The sequence below is a fragment of the Macrotis lagotis genome, chromosome 5 (assembly GCF_037893015.1).
Source record: "Macrotis lagotis isolate mMagLag1 chromosome 5, bilby.v1.9.chrom.fasta, whole genome shotgun sequence".
Classification (NCBI taxonomy): Eukaryota; Metazoa; Chordata; class Mammalia; order Peramelemorphia; family Peramelidae; genus Macrotis; species Macrotis lagotis.
The window spans coordinates 253,164,971-253,184,749 of NC_133662.1; the positions used below are offsets into that span (position 1 = coordinate 253,164,971).

A 19,779-nucleotide genomic window follows, 5' to 3' on the forward strand; every position below is an offset into this window, starting at 1 on the left:
GATTAAGTGTCTGTGCCCAGGTTTGAACTCAGGTACTCCTGACTCCAGGGCCGGTGTTCTATCTACCGTGCCACCTAACTGCCCTTTTCCCCTTCTTAAAGAGGACTATGATATCAAGGAGGTGATGCCATGATATGCAAATGAATTGGATTTGAGTGAGGGGGTGCTGGGCTAGGACACCAGCCTCTCCTCCACAGCCATCTTGAGTCCAGTGACTAAATGTGGATCAGGATGATTGGAAATAGTCCCTATGCAGTGGGAGGCCTTGACCTTTTTAACTGAAGGCCTTTCACAGGTCTCAGTTTGGCCAATACATTGTGAATTCCAGGAGGGTAGAGACCATGCTTTTGACTTTTAAGGTTTTTGCAAGGCAATGGGGTTAAATGACTTGCCCAAGGCCACACAGCTAGGTCATTATTAAGTGTCTGAGGCCACATTTAAACTCAGGTCCTCCTGACTCGAGGGCCGGTGCTCTATCCACTGCGCCACCTAGCCGCCCCATTTTTTGACTTTTTTGTAGCTTTAACAGAGTGTCTGATACATCATATACTACTTTAAAAATGTTTGTCTATACGGCTGCAGATCCTTGAACACCATAGACCTCAAGGGCAACTGAAAGTTGTTTCTTAGTGTAGACATTTTAACATTGAATCTGAAATTAGGGAGACCTGGGTATTAGCTCTGAGGAAATCAAACTTTCTGTGCCTCCTAAGTAAAACGACCCTTTAAGTCCTCTCCAAGTTCTAAATTGAGGCTCCCATGATCCTATCCTTGACTGGCAAAAGCAGACTATGGTTCTCTAGGGTGGACCTAGAACATGCCGGAGGGACAAGAACTCTGAATCTGGAGTTGAAGATCTGGATTTGCATTTGGACATTTTTACTTATAGGTGAAGCTGAGCAAATCTCTGTCTTTCTTTGGGTCTCAGTTTTTCATTTGGAGAAGGAAGGAGTCCAGCAAGATGATCTAAGCTCCTTCCTAGGTCTAGATTTCTGAGTCTTTAATGTCAAATGTTCCTTCCAATCCTGAAATGGAGCTTCCTATGAATACCTTCCCCATGTCTGGTATGGTGGGAAAGAATGGTTTGGTGTTGGAGGATCCAGGTTCAAATCCCGTCTTCTGACATTGGGCAAGCTCTCATCCCTCTCTGGATCTCAGTTTCCTCATCTGTTGAACCATGATCATAGTGTCCCTTCTGATTCTAAATCTATGATTCTGTGATTTACTTTGCATATCTAAGTATTCCTGTCCTTCCATTTCCTCCTTCCTTCCTTTTTTTTTTTTTTTAGGTTTTTCTTCAAGGCAATGGGGTTAAGTGGCTTGCCCAAGGCCACACAGCTAGGTAATTATTAAATGCCTGAGGTCGAATTTGAACTCAGGTCCTCCTGATTCCTGGGCTGGTGCGCCATCCACTGTGCCACCCAGCCGCCCCTCTTCCCACTTTCTGACTCCTTCAACATTCAGAATCAAACAAATACTTATTTTCTAGGCCTTTAGAATGTAAACAGGACAGGGTTTTTTTTTTTCTCTTTGCTCCTCTGGTGCTCAGCACAGAGCCTAAGCATGGTAAATGTTTCCTAAATGTTGGTTAATGGACTTGGATGGTCTCGTGGCCTCTTGTTCTATTTAGTATACTCCAGAAGCCTTAGTAATGTCTTGTCTCTCCCTCCTCTTTAGCCAAGGACTGGACACAAAGTGAGCCCTTTCTTTAAGGTTGATTGATGGATGATAAGAGAATAAGTCAAAAGAGGCCGAGACACCATTTCCTTTAAAAGGTTTTCATTTATTAGTCTGTTTTCTGAAGCAGTTACTTTCCTTTTCTTATTAAAAAAAAAGTGTGTTCCATCCAAAGTGATACCAAAGTGATTAAAATGGACACAGGAGGGTCAGTTCCCCTCTGTGGGGATACAGCTCCCCAAACCAGAAAAAAATTTAAACACACACCCCAAAAACAAAATCAAACAAAAAAATCCCAAACCAAAATAAACCCCAAGTATCCAGGACAAAAAATAAAATATTTATTGATCTATCACAGCGAGACACGGAGACAGGGCCTGAATGTTGGGAGAGTTGCTCCGACGCCCAGGGGCTCAAGGGACTGAGGATACAGTACTGCTGTGTGAGATATACCAGGGATAGGCAGGGAGCTCTGGGTCCTCATTTCCCTCTGGTTCCCCTCCCGCCACAGCCCCACCCTCAGGCCTCTTGGGGTTCCGGGCAGTGGTGGCTGTCCCAGGCCTGGCGGGGATGGGGTCGCTGTCAATGGTGAGTACATGCATGCATTCCCACACTCCCAATGGCAGAGGTCTCCCCTTGCCAGTGGTCCATGTGAGTGTATGTGGTGGCAGGGTTGGGGCGAGGGGTAGAGGTGGGGAAGACCAGGACAGGTCCTACCAGGTGGAGGGCATCACTGAAAGACATTCAAGTCTGCTGGGGCAGGAGCCTCTTGCCAGACTAGGTGGTAAACTTTTTTCTTTTTGGGTGAGGGGTGGACGGATGGATGGAAGGACAAATTCCAAAAAGATCAGGGGGCACGGCTGTTCGCAGTCTTCAGGTATGCTGGCTCCTTGGATGGGTGTGAGGAGTGGCAAGGGAGAGACTGAAGGGACAACCCCCTAAGGGGGAGAGGTGGCCAGGTCCAGATGGGTCAAAACCAGGACTGAGACTGACTTAAAGTGCTTGGGTACAAGATAGGGCAAACAGACCCCACCCCAAAGACTAGCCATCCCAGGTGGGAGAGCATGGCTGTGGCTCCTGGGCTGACCTTTCCTGGTGGGGGGGGTAGGGCTGGATGGCTTGAAGACATCAGGGTTGTGCTTAGAGGAACCTCTGGGTGAGGAGCTCCTCCAGGGGACCCCCCTTCCCTCCTCCTTCACCCCCAAGAAAGTGATAAGCACCAACAAGTAGCACCATATTTCCCTCAAGATCATGAACAGAGAGGGGAGAGCTCCTAGGTGGGAATGGGATGGTGGTGGCAGCGGGGAGGGAGTCTCCCCTTAGCCAAGCTCCTTTAGGGAATGGGGCAGAATTCCAAGCTGACCCCTGGTTCATGTGTTTGCTTGCCCCTGGGCCGGTGCCTCCACCCTTTCCCCTACCCCCACCAGATGGGTGGGTGACTGCAGGAACACTCCAGTGAGAAGGATCTGACCCTGGGAGACGGGTGAGGGAGAGGGAGGGAGGAAGGGAAGGGCAGAGGGGGGAGTCACTCAAGGTATACATTCTAGACTAGGCAGTAGCACCAAAGTTCATGAGGTCGCGGGTCTGGTGTCCTGGGAAGATTTACTTTCTCTTCCGGCCACACATTTTCCCCAAACAAGCCCCACCTGAGAAAAAAAAAGAGAAAGATGTTTCATGAGGCTGGAAAGAAGCCAGACACCAGAAAGGGGCTGTGATTGGCTCTTGGTCACAGATATGTGCCAAAGATTGGACTTAACTTCTTTGTGGACCAAAAGTTTCTGGGAGGGCAGAGATAGCTCCCATGTTATTGATAATAAGAAGAAAAATAATGGGATGATGATGATGATGAGAGCTGCTATCTGTTACTTTAGCTTGGCACGTAGTAAGCACTTATTAAAAGTGTGGGGCAACTAGGTGGCACAGTGGATAGATCCTGAAGACAGGAGGACCTGAGTTCAAATGTGGCTGAGACACTTGATACTGTCTAGCTGTGTGACCTTGGGCAAGTCACTTAACCACATTGCCTCACAAACTAGGAGAACAAAGTTTGATAGATTAAGATTTGCAGAGACACTACATATACACACACACACACACACACACACACACACACATTGCATTTGAGACTCACAGCTGTGAAGCATGTACATTAAGATGCTCATTTTAACAGGTGAGAAAGCTATATCATAGGTAAATGAAGAGAACTCCCCAGAAGCACACAGATAATGACATTAGTAGACAGGACTCATGCCTAGATCTTCCTCCTTCTAAAGGGGCTCTTAACTTGGGAATCTGCAAACTTGTTTATTATCATTATTTATTATTATTATTATTACTATTACTATTTAAATTCTGAGAACTGTATTTCAGTACAAATGGTATCAATTGAAATCCTGTGTATTTTATACCTTTAGGTTAAAAGCTCCAGTCTAAGGCTAGGGCTTCCTCCAGGCCAAGGAAGGACAGAACAAAGTCCAGGACCTTGGAGAGGTCTCTTGTGGCCAGTCTGCCAAGCATGGGATGGATGGAGAAGCCCAGGCTGTGCATCCTTGAAGGATGCCGAGAAGCCATGGTGGCAGGCTGGTTGGCATGGAGCAATGGGCCTCTTGAATTCGTGTTTATTTGATTTCATCATTTGTTTTCATTCATTTTAATAAAAGAGTATTTTCCCCTTTAATTTAAGGAGACCTAGAAATGAATTGGCTGAGAGGTCAGGGTCAATCCCATGGAAGACTCTCTACTGACGCCTAGTGGCAGCTGGTGCACAGGCGAGGAGCAGAGGGCCAGTCTTTCTGCCCCAAATCTAGTGACTTTAGTCTTCTTGTGACTCTGCCCCTCCTCAGCTTCTGCTGCAGACAGGATGAACGGGAGAGTTCTAGACCCTGATTCCGGGTCTGTCTCCTGACTCCCTCTGTGGTTGGGGCCAAGTCATGCCACGCTCAGGGTCTGCATCAGTCACATGGGTCTTCCTGGAAGGAGCCTCAGAGATAATGTGGGGAAGGTGCTTTAAGGTGTGGGGAAAGGAAGAGGGGTAGTGGAGGAACAAAAATGCCCCCAACAGCCAGACACTGCCAGAGGTGGTCAGCTCCATCTCTCCATAGTAAAGCACCAGGCTTTCTCTCCCTTTCTCTTTCCCTCTTTCCTTCTCTTCTTCTCTTCCCTCCTTTCCCCCTTTTCACTACCTTCTTTCCCTCTCCTTTAACTTCTTTCTCCCTTTCTCTCTCTCTCTCTTTCTTTCTTTCTTTCTTTCTTTCTTTCTTTCTTTCTTTCTTTCTTTCTTTCCCTTCCTTCCTTCCTTCCTTCCTTCCTTCCTTTCTCTCTCTCTCTCTCTCTCTCTCTCTCTCTCTCTCTCTCTCTCTTTCTTTCTTTCCTGTCTTCACTTTGCTCTTCCTCTACTCTTTTCCTGTCCTCCCCCTACTCTCTGGCTTTCCTTTTCCTTCCTCAGCATCCCTCTTCTTCTTCCTATCTTCCTTGTAGGAGAGGATGCTGAAGAAGATGGACTCAAAGCCCTGTGGTCTGATCATGGGGGAAGACAACCCTGTAGGAAGGAGGGTCCTGGAAGCGTGGCTGAGCACATTAGAATCCCACATGCAAACAGAGGGGCCCAGGAGAAGACTGCCCTGGCAGTGCCCAGAAAGCCAACCTAGGGAAGTGGCTGAATTGGTGGAAACTTGCCATTGATTCCTATCTACTTTGGCACCAGGGACATTCTTCTCCTGAGCCACATAGGACAAGTGGAATCACAGGGTGATACAAGAGCTGTGCTGTGACTTCTCCCTCTCAAGGTCCAGGGGATTCCAGTCTTTGTTGCAATACACCCTGACCTTCCCCTAGCTCAGCTGGGGCACCTGCCCTTATCCTCCAGTTTGCTCACATACCTCGATATCCCAGGGCTCCGAGGGCACCGCCGTACGATTTGGGAGGTTTACCTGTGGAGAACAAGGCAGGGAAGGGGGAAGCAGTTGTGAATCGCGGCATTTCTGGGCTCCTTCACTCTCCTTGTGCCAAGCAATCCCAGTGCCCAGATACAACTCTCTCTAGACAAGTCAGCCAATAGGGGGCTGGGGGAGGTCGTTGCTGGTGCTTCGTGGAGGGGCTTGATGGGGCAGTTCCAGTTCCTTGGGGGACAGGGTGGTTACTGATTAAGGAGAACCCAAGCCTTATCATAGAATTGTAGACTTAGAGCACGAGAACAGAAGACCAGCTTGGCCAATCCCCTCATTTTACCCATGAGGAAACGGAGTCAAGGGAGATTAAATGACTTGCCTGAAGTCATGGTGGCAAACATCTGAGGCAGAAACTGAATTCAGAACCCAGAGCTCATATGTAGTCTTCCACACACCACTGCCTAATTACACTTGAATTGTTTCAAGGCTTCCATGAATTGGTTTCCCTATTAGCAACTTCTCTTCTTAAAATCTGATTTCTGCACAACTGCCAGAGTGACCTTCCTAATGGGCCACTTGCATGGTCTTTTGTGACTCTTCAATGGTTTCCCATGAGCTACAGCACCAATTCTGAGGGCATAATCTAAGGACCCCTGGGGGCAGAGGTATGCTGATAAATGTTTAACAACCAGCTCTCCGGGGGAAGAAAGTGTATTTACTCACCACAAACCTAGGTTTAATCTACATTACTCACATTTTCCCTATCACTAGAAGTCTAGATAGTCACCAACGTGCTTAATGAAACCCTGATTTGTTCTGTTGCTCATTTCTGAGGTCTAAATGCAAACACTGAACATTTAACAATCACTTCTTAGCTATTTGTCCTGGCTCTGGAACACCTCTTCGTGAGGCTCCCTGAGACCTTTTCAGGGGGTCTGTGAAGTCAAATCTATTTTTATAGTAATACTTAGAAATTATTTGCCTATTAAATATTCTTCCCTTTGCCAACCACATATCTGCACACAGCTAGATTTTCTTCAAAATACTACAACCAAAACAAATCACAACAGATTGAGTGCAGATCTGAGGATCCAGCTGTCTTCTATTAAGAGAGACGTTAGGGAGGCTTGCAAAAATATGTAAAACAAAGCTACTCTTTTCATTACATTTTCTTTTGGTTTTCTTTTTGCTTTTTCATAAAGATAAATTTCCTCAAATACAGTTGTTTTTCATAAAGATAATGCATTTGTTATTCTCATTTTAAAATAATTACTAAATATGTTAAAATTTTATCTTTTTTAATCTCTAATATGGTAAATATTGATAGATAGAACCCACATTTTAAAAAGCCCCTTAAGGATCCTCAATAATTTTTTAAGTGTAAAGTAGTCAAAAAAATAAGATCCAAATCTGAGGCCCTCTACAATTGGAACTTGCCAATTTTATTTCCCATTGTCTCATTGTCTGTCTCATTGATGCCTCTGGGCCTTTGTCCAGCTCAAATGTTCAAATCTTACCCATCCTTCAAATGCCCACCTTTTCCAGGAAATCTTTCCTGTCCCTCTAATGCATTTCTCCCTCCTCTGAACTCCTATAGGATTTTGTACCCCTCACACTCTGCCTTGCATCAGCGGTCATCTCTGGATTATGTAACTTGTCTTTCTCTTCCTAGATTTTAAGCTTCTGGAGTATGAGAACCATTTCTTGGCCATATTTGAATCCCTCATAGCATCCTGCCCAATATATTGGTATAGGTTTACTTACCATATGCCAACCCAGCAGCTCCACCACCTGCAATACAAGACATCAGGAAAATGAGTCTACTCATTCAGTCAACAAACATTCAGTCCCATCTCCCATCCTGTCTGAAAACCGGATAATTCCATAGATAGCCTAAGACCAGGAGGACTGAGTCCATGGCCTGGGAAGGGTAACTGGAGAGAGATGTCTAGAGGATACATTTCTCAGTTGTCTGATTTTGCCATGAATTTGCCACATCGTGACTCCCTCTGTCGCTTAATTTTTTTGAGACTCAGTTTATCTCCTCTGTAAAATGGAAAGAATTATTTCTGCCCTTCCTATCTCACAGGGATTTTCATTAGGGTGTGTGTGTGTGTGTGTGTGTGTGTGTGTGTGTAATGTTTTTATTAAAGATAGTGTGTGAAAGGTGCTTTGGAACAGTTAGGGTTTGAGGTATGTGAAGACAAAGGAAGAGAAGAACTAGAAGGAGATGGGGAAGGAAAAAAGGAGAAGAGATAGAGATGGAGGGAGTGTCAGAAGGAAGAATGGAATTTCAATAAGGGAAGGGTAAGGAAGGAAGGAGAGAAAGGAAGGAGTGAAGGAGATAGGGAAGGAGAAGGGGAAAGGAAGATAAAAGAAGGGAAGAAAGGAAGCAAATTAGGATGAAATGAGGGGAAATAGAGAAGAAAAGAAATAAGGAAAGAGAGAAGTTAGGGAGGGAAGCAGAGAGGAAAGGAGGTTAAAAGGGAAGAGAGGTAGAGAGAGAAGGAGTCTGGTAGAAGGGAGGAAGGAGACAAAGAGGAAAGGGAAAGGAAGGAGAATGAGAAGGGAAAAGAGGGAAGAAGAAAAGAATTAGGAGATAGATAAGGGGGAAGAAAGTGGGAAGATGATGGGGAGAAGAAAGAAAAGAAGGAAAGAAGCAAAGAGGGGGGAAAGGAAGAAGGGAGAAGGGAATGGGAAATAGGTAGTAGTAAGTAAAGAAAGAAAAGGAAGGAGAAATAGAGAGGTCAAAGAAGGAGGAAGCAGGAGAGTGGGGGTGCTTTACTGCTGTCCAACCTAATTCTTCATCCTTTTTGTCAAGATCCTGGGGTGAAAGCAGAGTGGACCCCAGTTCTGGCTCTTTATGAGAGGATCCTCAGATCCAGGAAAAGAAGCAGGTGTATTTGGGGTGGGGATAAAAATTGTGTCTTGCATTTGTATTATTTTAAGGGTTATATAAGATCCTGGGAGGAAGGTAAAAGAATAAAGATTATCATTCCCATTTTACAGATGAGGAAACTGAGGCTCAATAGGGAAGTGGTTTGCTAATTAAGGGGCTGGAGGAAAACTCCTGGCTTTGCATCAGTCTATGAACATTGATGGAGGGTGGGTTGTGGTAGCTTTACCTACCTGGGTAAATGGGTGAAAGTCCATAGCCGTAAGAGGGGGCCCCTGCAAAGAAAGGGAAGCATGGGGTTAGTGATGGTTGGAACAGGGTGGCATTCTCCAGCCCTGCCATACAATGCAGTGATAGAATCACAGACAGAGTCCTGGGAAGCTTTGCTTCCCCTACCCCCCCCCCCAGTATACAGTAGGGGCTTAATATATGCATGAGGATTGATGGAGAGAAAAAAGATTTTAAGAGGTAAAGTTGGGATTGTGGTACATTTCAGTGGGACAGTAAGTCAAAGGCACAGGAGAAAAGAGATAGAGACATGTATGGGAAGCAGCCAGAAGTCTAGGGTTCATCGGGGGAGGGGAAAATAATAATTATTATAGCTAACTCTTATCTAAGGCTTATGGTATGGCAGGCACTGTGCTAAGTACTTGTTTAATCCTCACAACAGCCTTGAGACATTGGTGCTCTTATTAGACCCACTTTACAAATGAGGAAACTGAGGCAGACACAATTTAAGTGACTTGCCCAGGGTCAGACAGCTAGTAAGTGTCTGAGGATGGATTTGAACTCAGGTCTTCCTAACCCCAAGCCCAGCAGTCTGTCCATCATACCATCTATCTGCCTCACCACATTGGTTGAAAGGGAAGGTTGGAGCCAGGGCTTTAAGAGACAAAATAAGAAATTCTATATTTGATTGTAATAGTAATAGGGAGCCATTGAGGTTTAGTGAGGAGATGAGTGACTTAGGAAAATCCCTTTGGCAGTTACACTAAGGCTAGATTGGCATGAAACAAGACTCACAGGGAGACCAAGGAGGCTATTGTAAGAGTCCAGTAGAGAAGTGACCTATGGTAGGGGGCATGATTGAAGAGAGGGGGTGGAGTAGAAAGGAGCAGAAATCAAAAAGAAGATCTGGCAGCAGGGGGAGTGAAAGAGGGAAGGTAACTCTGAGGCTTCTAGAGGGGGTGATTGGAAAGGGGTGGCGCATCACTGGTGGAAATAGGGATGTGTGAACCCCTAATTCTAGTCTTGCCTCTAAGCCCAGCTCTGTTTACTCCCCAGGATTGCTGGGAGACCAAGAAGGAGAGAGAAACCATATTTCTACTCTATCATGTCCAGAGAAATTCTGATCTGTCCTCCCCAAACTTCTGGACCTAGACTTGGTCCCTGCTAGGCTCACCACACCCTCTTGCAGGGGCCTAATTTGGTTCCCTGGGAAGGGAGACCCTGGTCAAGGTCTGACCCCAGACTTCCCAGCAGCTGTGCCAAGGGACTTCCCAGACAGCTGCCTCCCATCCTCCTCCCTGGTGGGACTGTTGAGTGGGACCCTGAGGGTGGCTCTGCTTCTTCCCATGTTGGGGTGACTGCAAGTGTGTGAGCCTTCCTCCAGCTGCCCTGAGCTGCCGGACAATGAACAGGCCCTTGTCTATTTGACCTGGAGAATGGGAGAGGAGGGGGCTGTTTGGATGAGAGAGGAGAGAATGGATGGCTGTTGCCATTGCTCCCTTCCCTCTATGCTGTCCCATTGACTGGACTGAATTCCAGAGAGGTTCTAGATTTGTTCTGTCATTTGTCTGTCCTGATATTAGGGGTTCCATGTTTCCCCCATCAGCCAGGGGACTTCCCAAAGTCAGGTTAACCCATCAGATGGTAGCTTTCCAAGGATGGGAACCTTGGAGCTCTCCAAGGGCAAAGGGGGTATCTCCCTCCTGCTCTCCAATAACTGAATTCCCCCAAGGAGGGGGGCAATGTCTCTTTTCCCCTATGTCTCTCCACTCAGTGTGACCCAAAAGCCTCCAAGAAACAAACCCTGGCTGTCTCAGAAGGTCCCTCCCCCTTCTGTTTTTCTACATATGTGTTCACACTGGCCTGCACATAGGAATGTACTCAGGACTCAGAAGACAATGGCCCCTGGGCAGGTTGGTTCAAGAGAAACCTTCAGGACCAGTCAAGTCTTAGTCTAAGAGAATGTAAGCTCCTTGAAGGCAGGGATTATTTTTTATTCCCCCCCCCCCTTAACTCTAAACACTTAATATGATGTCAAACACAGTAATGCTGGTTGGTTTATTGATTCCCTTGGTCTCAGAGAAGGGACTCACCTGCTCCCGGCAGTATTCGGGACCCTGGCAAGCCACCACCTCCTGGTACAAGACCAGCCCCACCAGCAGCACCTACAGGAGAGGGAGACCAGAAGTTAGTACCCAAATGGACAGGGCTATGCTGAGATTTGGGGCCTGGGGGTCCCCAGCAGAGCTGCTGCCTCCTCTCCCAAGGCTCTATTAATGCCACAGCCTCCTCCCAGACCAGGAGACACATCATATTGGATATGCTTAAAGTCATTGGCATCACTGGGGCTGCCTTCTCCACTAAGAACTCCACTCTGAAATTCCTCAGACTCATCCTTCTCTGCCCTTCTCTTCCCTTATGCCCACCCAGATCCTTGTTCTATCATGAACAAAGACTCCATTCATCTAGATGTCTCCTTTTCACAAGTCTTGATTTGTTGGGGGTACCTGGAAACCTAGCTTTCTCCTGAAGCAATTGATCTCTTGGCATAGGAAGGGTGGTTTCTTGGATCATCCCCCTCATCCCCATCTCCTGGCTTAACTGAACTGGCCCTAGGGGCCAGAACCTCTACTGGGATTCCCAGTGACGAAGAACACCTTCTGTCAAGACCGAAAAGGACTGAAAGAGGGGGTGAGATCCATTCCCTATAGGCGTCGATGAGGCCAGGGCCTGGACCTGGGTAGGAGGGCATAGATTGGCACTCACCATACTTAGCTGCTTTGGCGGCAGCTTTAGCAGCTGCAGCTGGGGTTCCTGCTCCTATGGGAAAGAAAATAGGCTCATGGAGACAGGTAGCCCCTTTCCTAGCCATCCATCCATTCCCTCCTTCCCCTCACTTATTCATTCATTCATTCATCCACCCATCTGCTTATCCATCCATTGATCCATCCACTCACTCAATCATTCACACACTCATTCATTCATTCACTTATTCATTCATTCATTCATTCATCCACCCATCTGCTTATCCATCCATTGATCCATCCACTCACTCAATCATTCACACACTCATTCATTCATTCACTTATTCATTCATTATCACCAGCATCTATCATCTTCAGAGCCTTGTGCTAGATAGACTCGTAGAGACAAGAGAAGGGACCCCTGACCTTGGTGAATTTGTAGTTTGTTTAAGAAGAAAAGCCTGGGTTCCTTGAAAAGATCACTCTCATCACATCTGGACATATGGTCCAGACAGACAGGATTGAAAAGAATTAGAGGAGGAATGATCAGTGAGGGCTGGAGGGGTCAGGAAGGTCTTTCTGAAGGAGGAGATGCCCACCACTTGGGGGATGGTCACTGAGATTTGTTGAGGTGGAGAGGATGGATTTCTAGGGTTTGGGGAGGGGTCTGAGTTGAAAAGTGAGGAAGGAATAAGCAGGGTGTGTTCAAGGGAACACAAGGAGGTCCAATCCACATAGGAATGATAGCTCTGCCCACATCTGGGATACCTCCGATGCCACCTGGGACACCTCCGATGCCACCTGGGACACCTCCAATGCCACCTGGGACACCTCCGATGCCACCTGGGACACCTCCGATGCCACCTGGGACACCTCCTGGGAAGCCTCTGCCTCCAAGGCCTGTGGAATATGAAGAGAACAAAACTGTCTGTCATCATCTGCATATGAGTCAAGACTTGACTCATAGATCCTGGAAAAGTCATTTGACCTCTGTCTGCCTCAGTCTCCTCATCTGTAAAATGAAAATAATAATAGCATCCACCTCCCATAGTTGTGAGGATCAGATGAGATAATGATTCTTAAAGTTATTTTTAAATGGTTTAAGACATAGAGGTTTAAGAGAATTGTTAGTCCTCAGTCTCCCCCCCTCCCCCAAGGTCACAAAATGAGTGTGTGTCATCAGAAACGAAACCCAGAGCTCCTGACTCTCAGTTCCACTATGCTAGATTCTTGGGGAGGTATGGGATGCTAATGATAGGAAGAGTGTGGAAAGAAGAAGGGCACATGTTGGGGGATGGTCTATGGTAACATAGAAAGCTGAGGGTGTCTCCAATGGAGCACAGGGGTTGGAGGCAGCGTGGCTGATGAAAGCCCTCAGGGACAGGGTGGAGGGATGTCACAAACGGTGAGGTTTAGCAGTAACTTTTAGGGGACCTAGGTTATATTGGTCCACTTCTCTGGTGGAGCTCAAGATGAAGTCTGAGAGTGGTAGTGTTAGCAAAAGAAGGTTGGAAGAGAGCCTAGGGAGTAGAACACTTACCATACTGGGCAGCCTTGGCCGCAGCCTTAGCTGCTGCTGCTGCAGCTGGGGAAACTGCTCCTGGGGAGACAGACAGAAGAGCTAAGGATGTCCCCCACCCCCAGAAGACTCCTCCTTCCATCATCTTACCCTTGAGCTGCTTGGCCTCCTGACCTCCAATCAGCTAACAAATGATCTTCCCAAATCACAGGTCTGCCCATATCCACCTTCCCCCAGTAGCTTTTCAAGGGTCAAATCTAAAATCCTTCCTACATTTCCAGGCTCCTTAGATCTCACCCCCTCCATGAACCCAGCCCCTTGGAAAAGATGCTCCCATTCCTGACTCCAGTGCATCTCTACTGGCTTAGAGGCTTTCCCAATCCCTGGAATGGTTTCTATCTCCATTTTCTTTGACTTTTCTGGTTTTCTTCAAGTCCCAGATAAAAGCCTCACTTTCTAGGAAGTCTTTCACCATTCCTTTAAAAGCTAGGACCTCCCTCTGGTTAGCTTGGATGTACATGATGCTTTGTATGATGCTTCTTCCAGAAGCTTCTTGAGGGCAGCTACTTTTTTTTAAAAAGATCTTCTTAGCCCTTGCCTCAGCCTTTGGGAAATATTTCCTTCCTGACAAAGGCCCCAGTGTACTACTCACCTGCAGCACCTCCTAGAGCTCCTGGGACTCCGGCCCCTCCAGGGACCAAACCAGTTCCAGCCCCTCCAAGGCCTCCAAGACCTCCAAGTCCTCCAGCTCCTCCGGCCGCTGCTGAAAGGAAGAAAATCAAGGCCCCCTTGAGTATATGAGTCTCGGGGGAGCAGGGTCCTCAGCCCTCTCTACTTCCATCCCCAGAGTGCCAGATAGATGCCGGAGGCATCTGGGTAGGAGGCTTCCTCCTACTAGATCCTCTGAATGGGTTGGAAGGGTTCTTGGCTCATTTATAGATCTCAGACTAGATAGAACTTTGGAGGACGCCCTATCCAACACCTGTTTCCAGATGAGGAAACTGACACCCATGGGAGGGGAAATGATTTATTTCCCAAGATCATAAAAATAGTAAGCTGTCGGAACCAAGACTCCAACCTGTCTCTCTCGACTAAGCTGTTTTGTTGATTAGTCTTGTCTTTGAGACTCCTTGTGCAGTTTTCTTGGCAAAGATACTGGTGTGATTTGCTGTTTCCTTCTCTAACTCATTTGACAGATGAGAAAACCAAGGTCAATAAGATGAAGTGACTTGCCCAGGGTCACCCAGTCAGAGTTGAATTCAGTTCTGCTGGCACTTTTTTTTCATGGTGCCACCTAACCATCCCTAATTTCTTTATCTGTTTAAAGGAGGCGAATAATGCCTGTCCCTGCCTGCTTACAGGGGTCTCTCTCTGTCTCTCTCTCTCTCTCTCTCTCCCTCTCTCTCCTCCCCTCCCTTCTCCCCTCCCCCTCTCTTTCTCTGCATGTATATATTATATAAATTATAGATATATATTTATACATATATTTATATATAGTTAAATATTAAATAAAAGCAAGGAATAATGATGGAAGGCCCACAAGTCAGACCAAGGCACTCTGGGAGCTCCTATTGCTCTAAGTATAAAATACAAATTCATCTTAGAGAATATAAGACAGGGAATGTCCCATGAGAGAGAGTGTTCTGTCCCACAAGGCTGGGAGGCCTTGGGCAAGTCCTTTTCCTTCTCTGACCCTGTTTCCTTCTCTGTCAGAGGAGGGGGTTGGGCTGGATGACCTCCGAGCCCTTCCAATTGGAAAGATTTGACTCAGTGACCTGGGATAAGGTCAACCTTCCTCAAAAGCTTGTGAGTTTTGAGGCCAGCAGAGTGGATGTGGAAACACATGAGCAGAGGCCCCCTGGAGCGTGGCGTTGGAATAAAGTAGATGGAAAAGAAAGGGATTTTCCAGGATGGAAATTGGGCTCCCAGTCTACCATGTGGGCCAATCAGCGGGCTTCAGATGGGCCGAGACATCCAAGAATCCGACTTCCCGCAGAGTCCTAATAAACCAAACTGAAAATCATCTATTGGTCTGCCTAGTGCAGGATGGGCCAGAAACGACAGTGTTCTCGTTGGCAACTGGCAAGAGCTTGGCTTTGGGGACGTGCCAGCCTGGAGATGCCGTCATTCTTGCCACGTCTTCAGAGGCCCAGAGGGCCCCCCTCCCCCTACCAGAGAGGATCTGTCATGGCCGCAAGGTTTGAGAGGAGGGTCTTTTCCTGTCTTCCTACAACTGGATGGTGTCTGCTTCCACAGGCACCATATGGCAGAGCAGACAGGTTGGGACAAAAGCATGGGACAAAAGAGTTGGGATGTGGGGTTCTCTCCCTTTGCAAGCCAACCCCATGGAGTCCCATGGCCACAGACTGACATCTCACTTCATCAAAGAGTCTCATCATGATTATGTTTGGGCTAGCATCCCCGCACTCTTTACTAAGTAAGGAGGAAGAGGAGGTGGAGAAGGAAGAAGAGGAAAGGAGGAGGTGGAGAAGAGGACGACAAGCGTTTCTAAAACCCCAGGATGTAAGAGTTTCCAGGAAGAAGACATCTCTACAAAGACTCAGATCTAGAGCCAAAAGGAAGCTCAGATGCCATCAAATTCATTCAACCCATTTTAGAGAAAGGGAAACTGAGGCCCCAGGAGGTCTTGATTTTATCCTACTGATGAGGAAACTGAAGCCCAGAGAGAGTAAAGAGTCAAATTCCTTCTTTTTTGTGGCACTGAAATGAAAGGTAGTTATCGGGTTTTTTCTTCTTTAAAGAATGCCAGACTTGGAAAATCCTGAGACAAATCACTTAGAGTTGCAAAAGAGCTGAGGCCAATGAATCCACTCCTTTAGCTTTTTTTTATAGCTGAAGAACCTGAGTCTCAGAGAGGTTTAAACATCAGGCTATTTGAAATAGCCAGGTATGTTAAATTTTCATTTGGGATGCTTGGGGTCAGAGAGGCAGGGGAAACTGAGCTTTAGGAAACTAGGAAAGGATCAATCCATCAGTCGTTAAACAGCATTTCGGAGACACTGTATGCTAGGCAGAAGATCACAGGATGAAATAAGGCCTACTTTTCAGAAGCTTCCCTTGTAGCCTCACAAGGTCAGGACTGGCTCACAAATAGCTTTGGGGCTCAAATGCTCTGTAAACCTAAAGCGCTCTATAAATATCCATTGATCTGGACCTAGCTGGGTCAGCATTTTCTCCCTTCCCAGATCTCCTGGTCTCTCCTGATTCATTACTTGCTTTATGATACCAGGATGGCATCTGTGGAGAAATACTTCTCTTTCCCCACCATGATCTTGATGATCCTTAATGTAAGAAGGTGACCTTCTGGGCGGCTAGATGGCGCAGTGGATAGAGCACTGGCCCTGGAGTCAGGAGGACCTGAGTTCAAATATGACCTCAGACACTTAATAATGACCTAGCCATGTGGCCTTGGAAAAGCCACTTCACCCCATTGCCTTGAAAAATCTAAAAAAGCAAAAAAAAAAAAAAAAAGGGGACCTTCCACTCCACAGTTCCATGGACAGGACCCAGGGTCATGTGATTGGGAGAGATTTTTTTTTGCAAGGCAATGGGGTTAAGTGACTTGCCCAAGGTCACATGGCTAGGTCATTATTAAGTGTATGAGGTCACATTGGATCTCAGGTCCTCCTGATTCCAAGGCCAGTGCTCTGTCCACTGTGCCACCTAGCTGCCCCTGAGATGATGTTTTGAGGCAATGGAAGGGGCACTTGGGACTTGGCTAGGAGAGGACTGGAGAAGGACACTTACCATACTTAGCTGCTTTCGCTGCTGCCAAGGAACCTGGAGCTGGGGAGGAAGAGAGAGAGGCTGAGGGACTTTTTCACACCGCAGATCACAATGTAAGGAGGTACAAGGGGCCTGAACGAGAGCAGATTGACCAGAAAGCCCTACTCCCTACTCTCTGCCTACCCCAGCTTCCTATTTGGGTGCTCAAAACAAGGTTTCTCCCTTCCTGACAAGCTTCTTCACAATATCAGTTGTATCACAAGCACTGTTACCTTTTTTTTGGCAAGGCAATAGAGTTAAGTGACTTGCCCAAGGATGTACAGGTAAATAATTACTAAGTGCCTGATGTTGGATTTGAACTCAGGTCCTCCTGACTCCAGGAACAGTGCTCTATCCACTGAGTCACCTGGCTACCCCACAGCCTTTATGCTTCACATTAGGGGATTATCCTAGGCCATCTTGTGACATCCGTTACTACTCTGCTGAATTCTTGGAATCTCTCTGGGTAGGAGACTATAAGCTCCCTGCAGGCAGGACTGGGTCTTCTCCACCAACCCCCAGAACACCTATCAGGGGCTCAGTGTATATTAGTTGAATGACTAAAGTTCCCAGGAGTCTCCCTAAACTTGGAGTCCACCAACTCCAATCCCACTGCAAACCATTTAACTCATGGCCAAGCCCATTCTCCTCACACTTCTTATGATGGCCCAAGGTGAAGAGAAATCAACTCCTCTCTGAGCACTGTTTCAGCTAAAATTTGTTCCAGTCTGGGATGCTCACCTACACCAGCCCCGTAGCCTGGGATGGCTCCAGCACCACCTGCCACTCCCCCTGGGAAGCCAGGAACTCCTCCAATTCCAGTGGCAGCTCCTGAAGAAAGGAAAACCAGGGATGAGGACATGGACAAGGGGATGGAATGGGAAAAGGGAGTCCACTGGGCAATGACCTGGAGCTAAGACACTAAATGTCTTTCACAGTGAGGAATAGCCCACGTCAAACTAATGTGAGAAGAAACAAAGAACCAAAGCAATCTCTGAACCTTTTGTCTTTTAAGGATATTGTAGGAGCAGAAAAGAACAGAGCCCATATGAGGATGGTTAGCTTAGGTTGGTTGGCCAAGTTTGAGGGCAAAATCTCAAGGCCCAGGCAGCAGATAGATTTCCAAAATGTTACTTACTGTACTGGGCTTTGGCGGCTGCTTTGGCTGCAGCCTGGGCTGCTGGTGACCCTGCTCCTACAGACACAAAATGGGAGATGGGGTCTGGGATGATCCCATCTATCCTCTAGTGGCAAGAACATCTTAGTGTCCTTTAGTGCCCCTTTCCCACCCCTCAGAGCCACAGGGATTCTCTTACCTGGGAGACCTCCAGCACCAGCACCGCCTGGGACCCCTCCTAGTCCTCCAAGACCTGAAGCACAGGAAGAGGGAGAGATCAAAAAAGGGGGACCTAGAGCCCATGTCTGAGCCTCAGGGGGATGGGAACCCTAAGATTCTAGAAGCAGGTTGGGTGAAGAGTGAGGAGACCCCAGGAGGGGATTTCTCCTGAAAGCCTTGAGTATGTAATATGAAAGGGGTGGGGGTCCTAGGAAGAATCACAGAATCCACCAGAGGGACTTCAGAGACCATCTCATCCAACCCTCCCATTTTACAGAGGAAGAAACCGGGAGCCAGAGAAGTGACAGCACTTGTTCCAGATTTCACAGCTAGTAAGTGGAGAGCCAAACTTCTGACTTCAAATCCAACAACTTTTTTTTCTTTGCAAGGCAATGGGGTTACGCAACTTGCCCAAGGTCACACAGCTAGGTAATTATTAAGTATTTGAGGCTGGATTTGAACTCAGGTACTCCTGACTCCAGGGTTGATACACCAACATGTTTTCCATGCTGGAATCTGTTCTGGATTAGGCACAAGGAGATCTGAGTTTGAATCCAGCCTCAGACACTTCACAGCTTTGTGACCTCATGCAAATAGAATACCCTCTGCCTGCCTAAGTTTTCCAGTTCATAAAATGAAGAAGTCCTTGGAGGTGTCTACAGCCCTAGTCCTAGGATCCTGTAAATTTATCATCTGTATGCATTTCCCTGAGTTTCCTCATCTATGAAGTCCCTTCCAGTTCGAAATATATTTTATGCCTTTTCTTATTATGGTTGGAAAGGGACCCATATGCTCTGTGCTTCAAATCCCAAATTTTCTTTTGTCCTCCAGAAACCCCACTTGCCCCACTCTTGGAAAGAATGACTGGTGATAAAGTGAGCAACTTGGGAGGGGGAAGGGGAGGGAGACATGGAAGAGAAAGATCATAACAAAGAGCCAATGAAGATGAGGAAACCAAGTTGGGGGACCCAGGTGATGACTATTGTTCAATTGTTTCCGTCATGTCTGACTCTCTGTGACCCCATTTGGGATGTTCTTGGCAGAGATACTGAAATGCTTTGCCACTTTGGTTTCCGATTCATTTAACAAATGAAGAAACTGGGGCAAGCCAGGGTAAATGACTTGCTCAGGGTCACACAGATAGTGGGTATCTGAGACTGGATTTGAACTCATGAAGATGAGAACCAACGTGCTACCCTCTATGACATCACCTAGAGGTCCTCAGATCCCAACTAATCAAGCCATTAGCAGAAGACTGGAAGGTCTGAGAACCAAATTGAAGAAAGGATTAGGACTGGATGATGGTGTTTGTGAGGGTACATACCATACTGGGCGGCTTTGGCAGCGGCTTTGGCGGCAGCAGCTGCTGCTGCTGTAAACAGAGAAAACAGGAGCAGAGTTGAGAGGGGACCCAGAGAGAAGACCCAGAGAGGGGCCCAGAGAGGAGAGTCCATCTCCCCACCCCTTCCTTCTACATGTTCTGTCTTCAGAACTTCTCAGGCAGGCTCTGGTCTCTGATGGGAAGCTCTGTGGCCAAATCCTTCTTTTATTTCTAATTTACTAGTGTGACCTTAGACAGACCATTGTCTTCCATGGACCCATTTCTTAATCTGTAAACCAAAAGTCTTGGATTTGACCGATAAGGGCCCTCCCCGCTCTTGGATTCTATCCATGTTCCAACTCCCAAATATGATAAATGGAAAAGA

The 19,779-nt window shown here is 47.0% G+C and overlaps 1 protein-coding gene across 6 annotated transcripts in view; it reads right to left on the bottom strand.

The window, feature by feature from the left end:
- Positions 1-1,996: 1,996 nt before the first annotated feature.
- The window catches only part of ELN (elastin), a 72,154-nt gene continuing 54,371 nt past the window's right edge, over positions 1,997-19,779 (bottom strand). For 4 of the 6 annotated variants that reach the window (XM_074189411.1, XM_074189410.1, XM_074189407.1 and 1 more), the window contains 14 exons: positions 19,398-19,445; positions 18,054-18,107; positions 17,876-17,932; positions 17,479-17,568; positions 16,720-16,758; positions 13,604-13,714; positions 12,973-13,032; positions 12,201-12,332; positions 11,455-11,508; positions 10,782-10,853; positions 8,694-8,735; positions 7,329-7,355; positions 5,556-5,606; positions 1,997-3,323 (listed from right to left, as the gene is read on the bottom strand). In XM_074189411.1, coding sequence (XP_074045512.1) covers positions 3,280-3,323; positions 5,556-5,606; positions 7,329-7,355; positions 8,694-8,735; positions 10,782-10,853; positions 11,455-11,508; positions 12,201-12,332; positions 12,973-13,032; positions 13,604-13,714; positions 16,720-16,758; positions 17,479-17,568; positions 17,876-17,932; positions 18,054-18,107; positions 19,398-19,445 — 881 coding nt within the window. In that variant the 3' untranslated portion in view covers positions 1,997-3,279. The remainder of the gene's footprint in view (positions 3,324-5,555; positions 5,607-7,328; positions 7,356-8,693; positions 8,736-10,781; positions 10,854-11,454; positions 11,509-12,200; positions 12,333-12,972; positions 13,033-13,603; positions 13,715-16,719; positions 16,759-17,478; positions 17,569-17,875; positions 17,933-18,053; positions 18,108-19,397; positions 19,446-19,779) is intronic. The other 2 variants (XM_074189408.1, XM_074189412.1) reach the window with 2 other exon arrangements.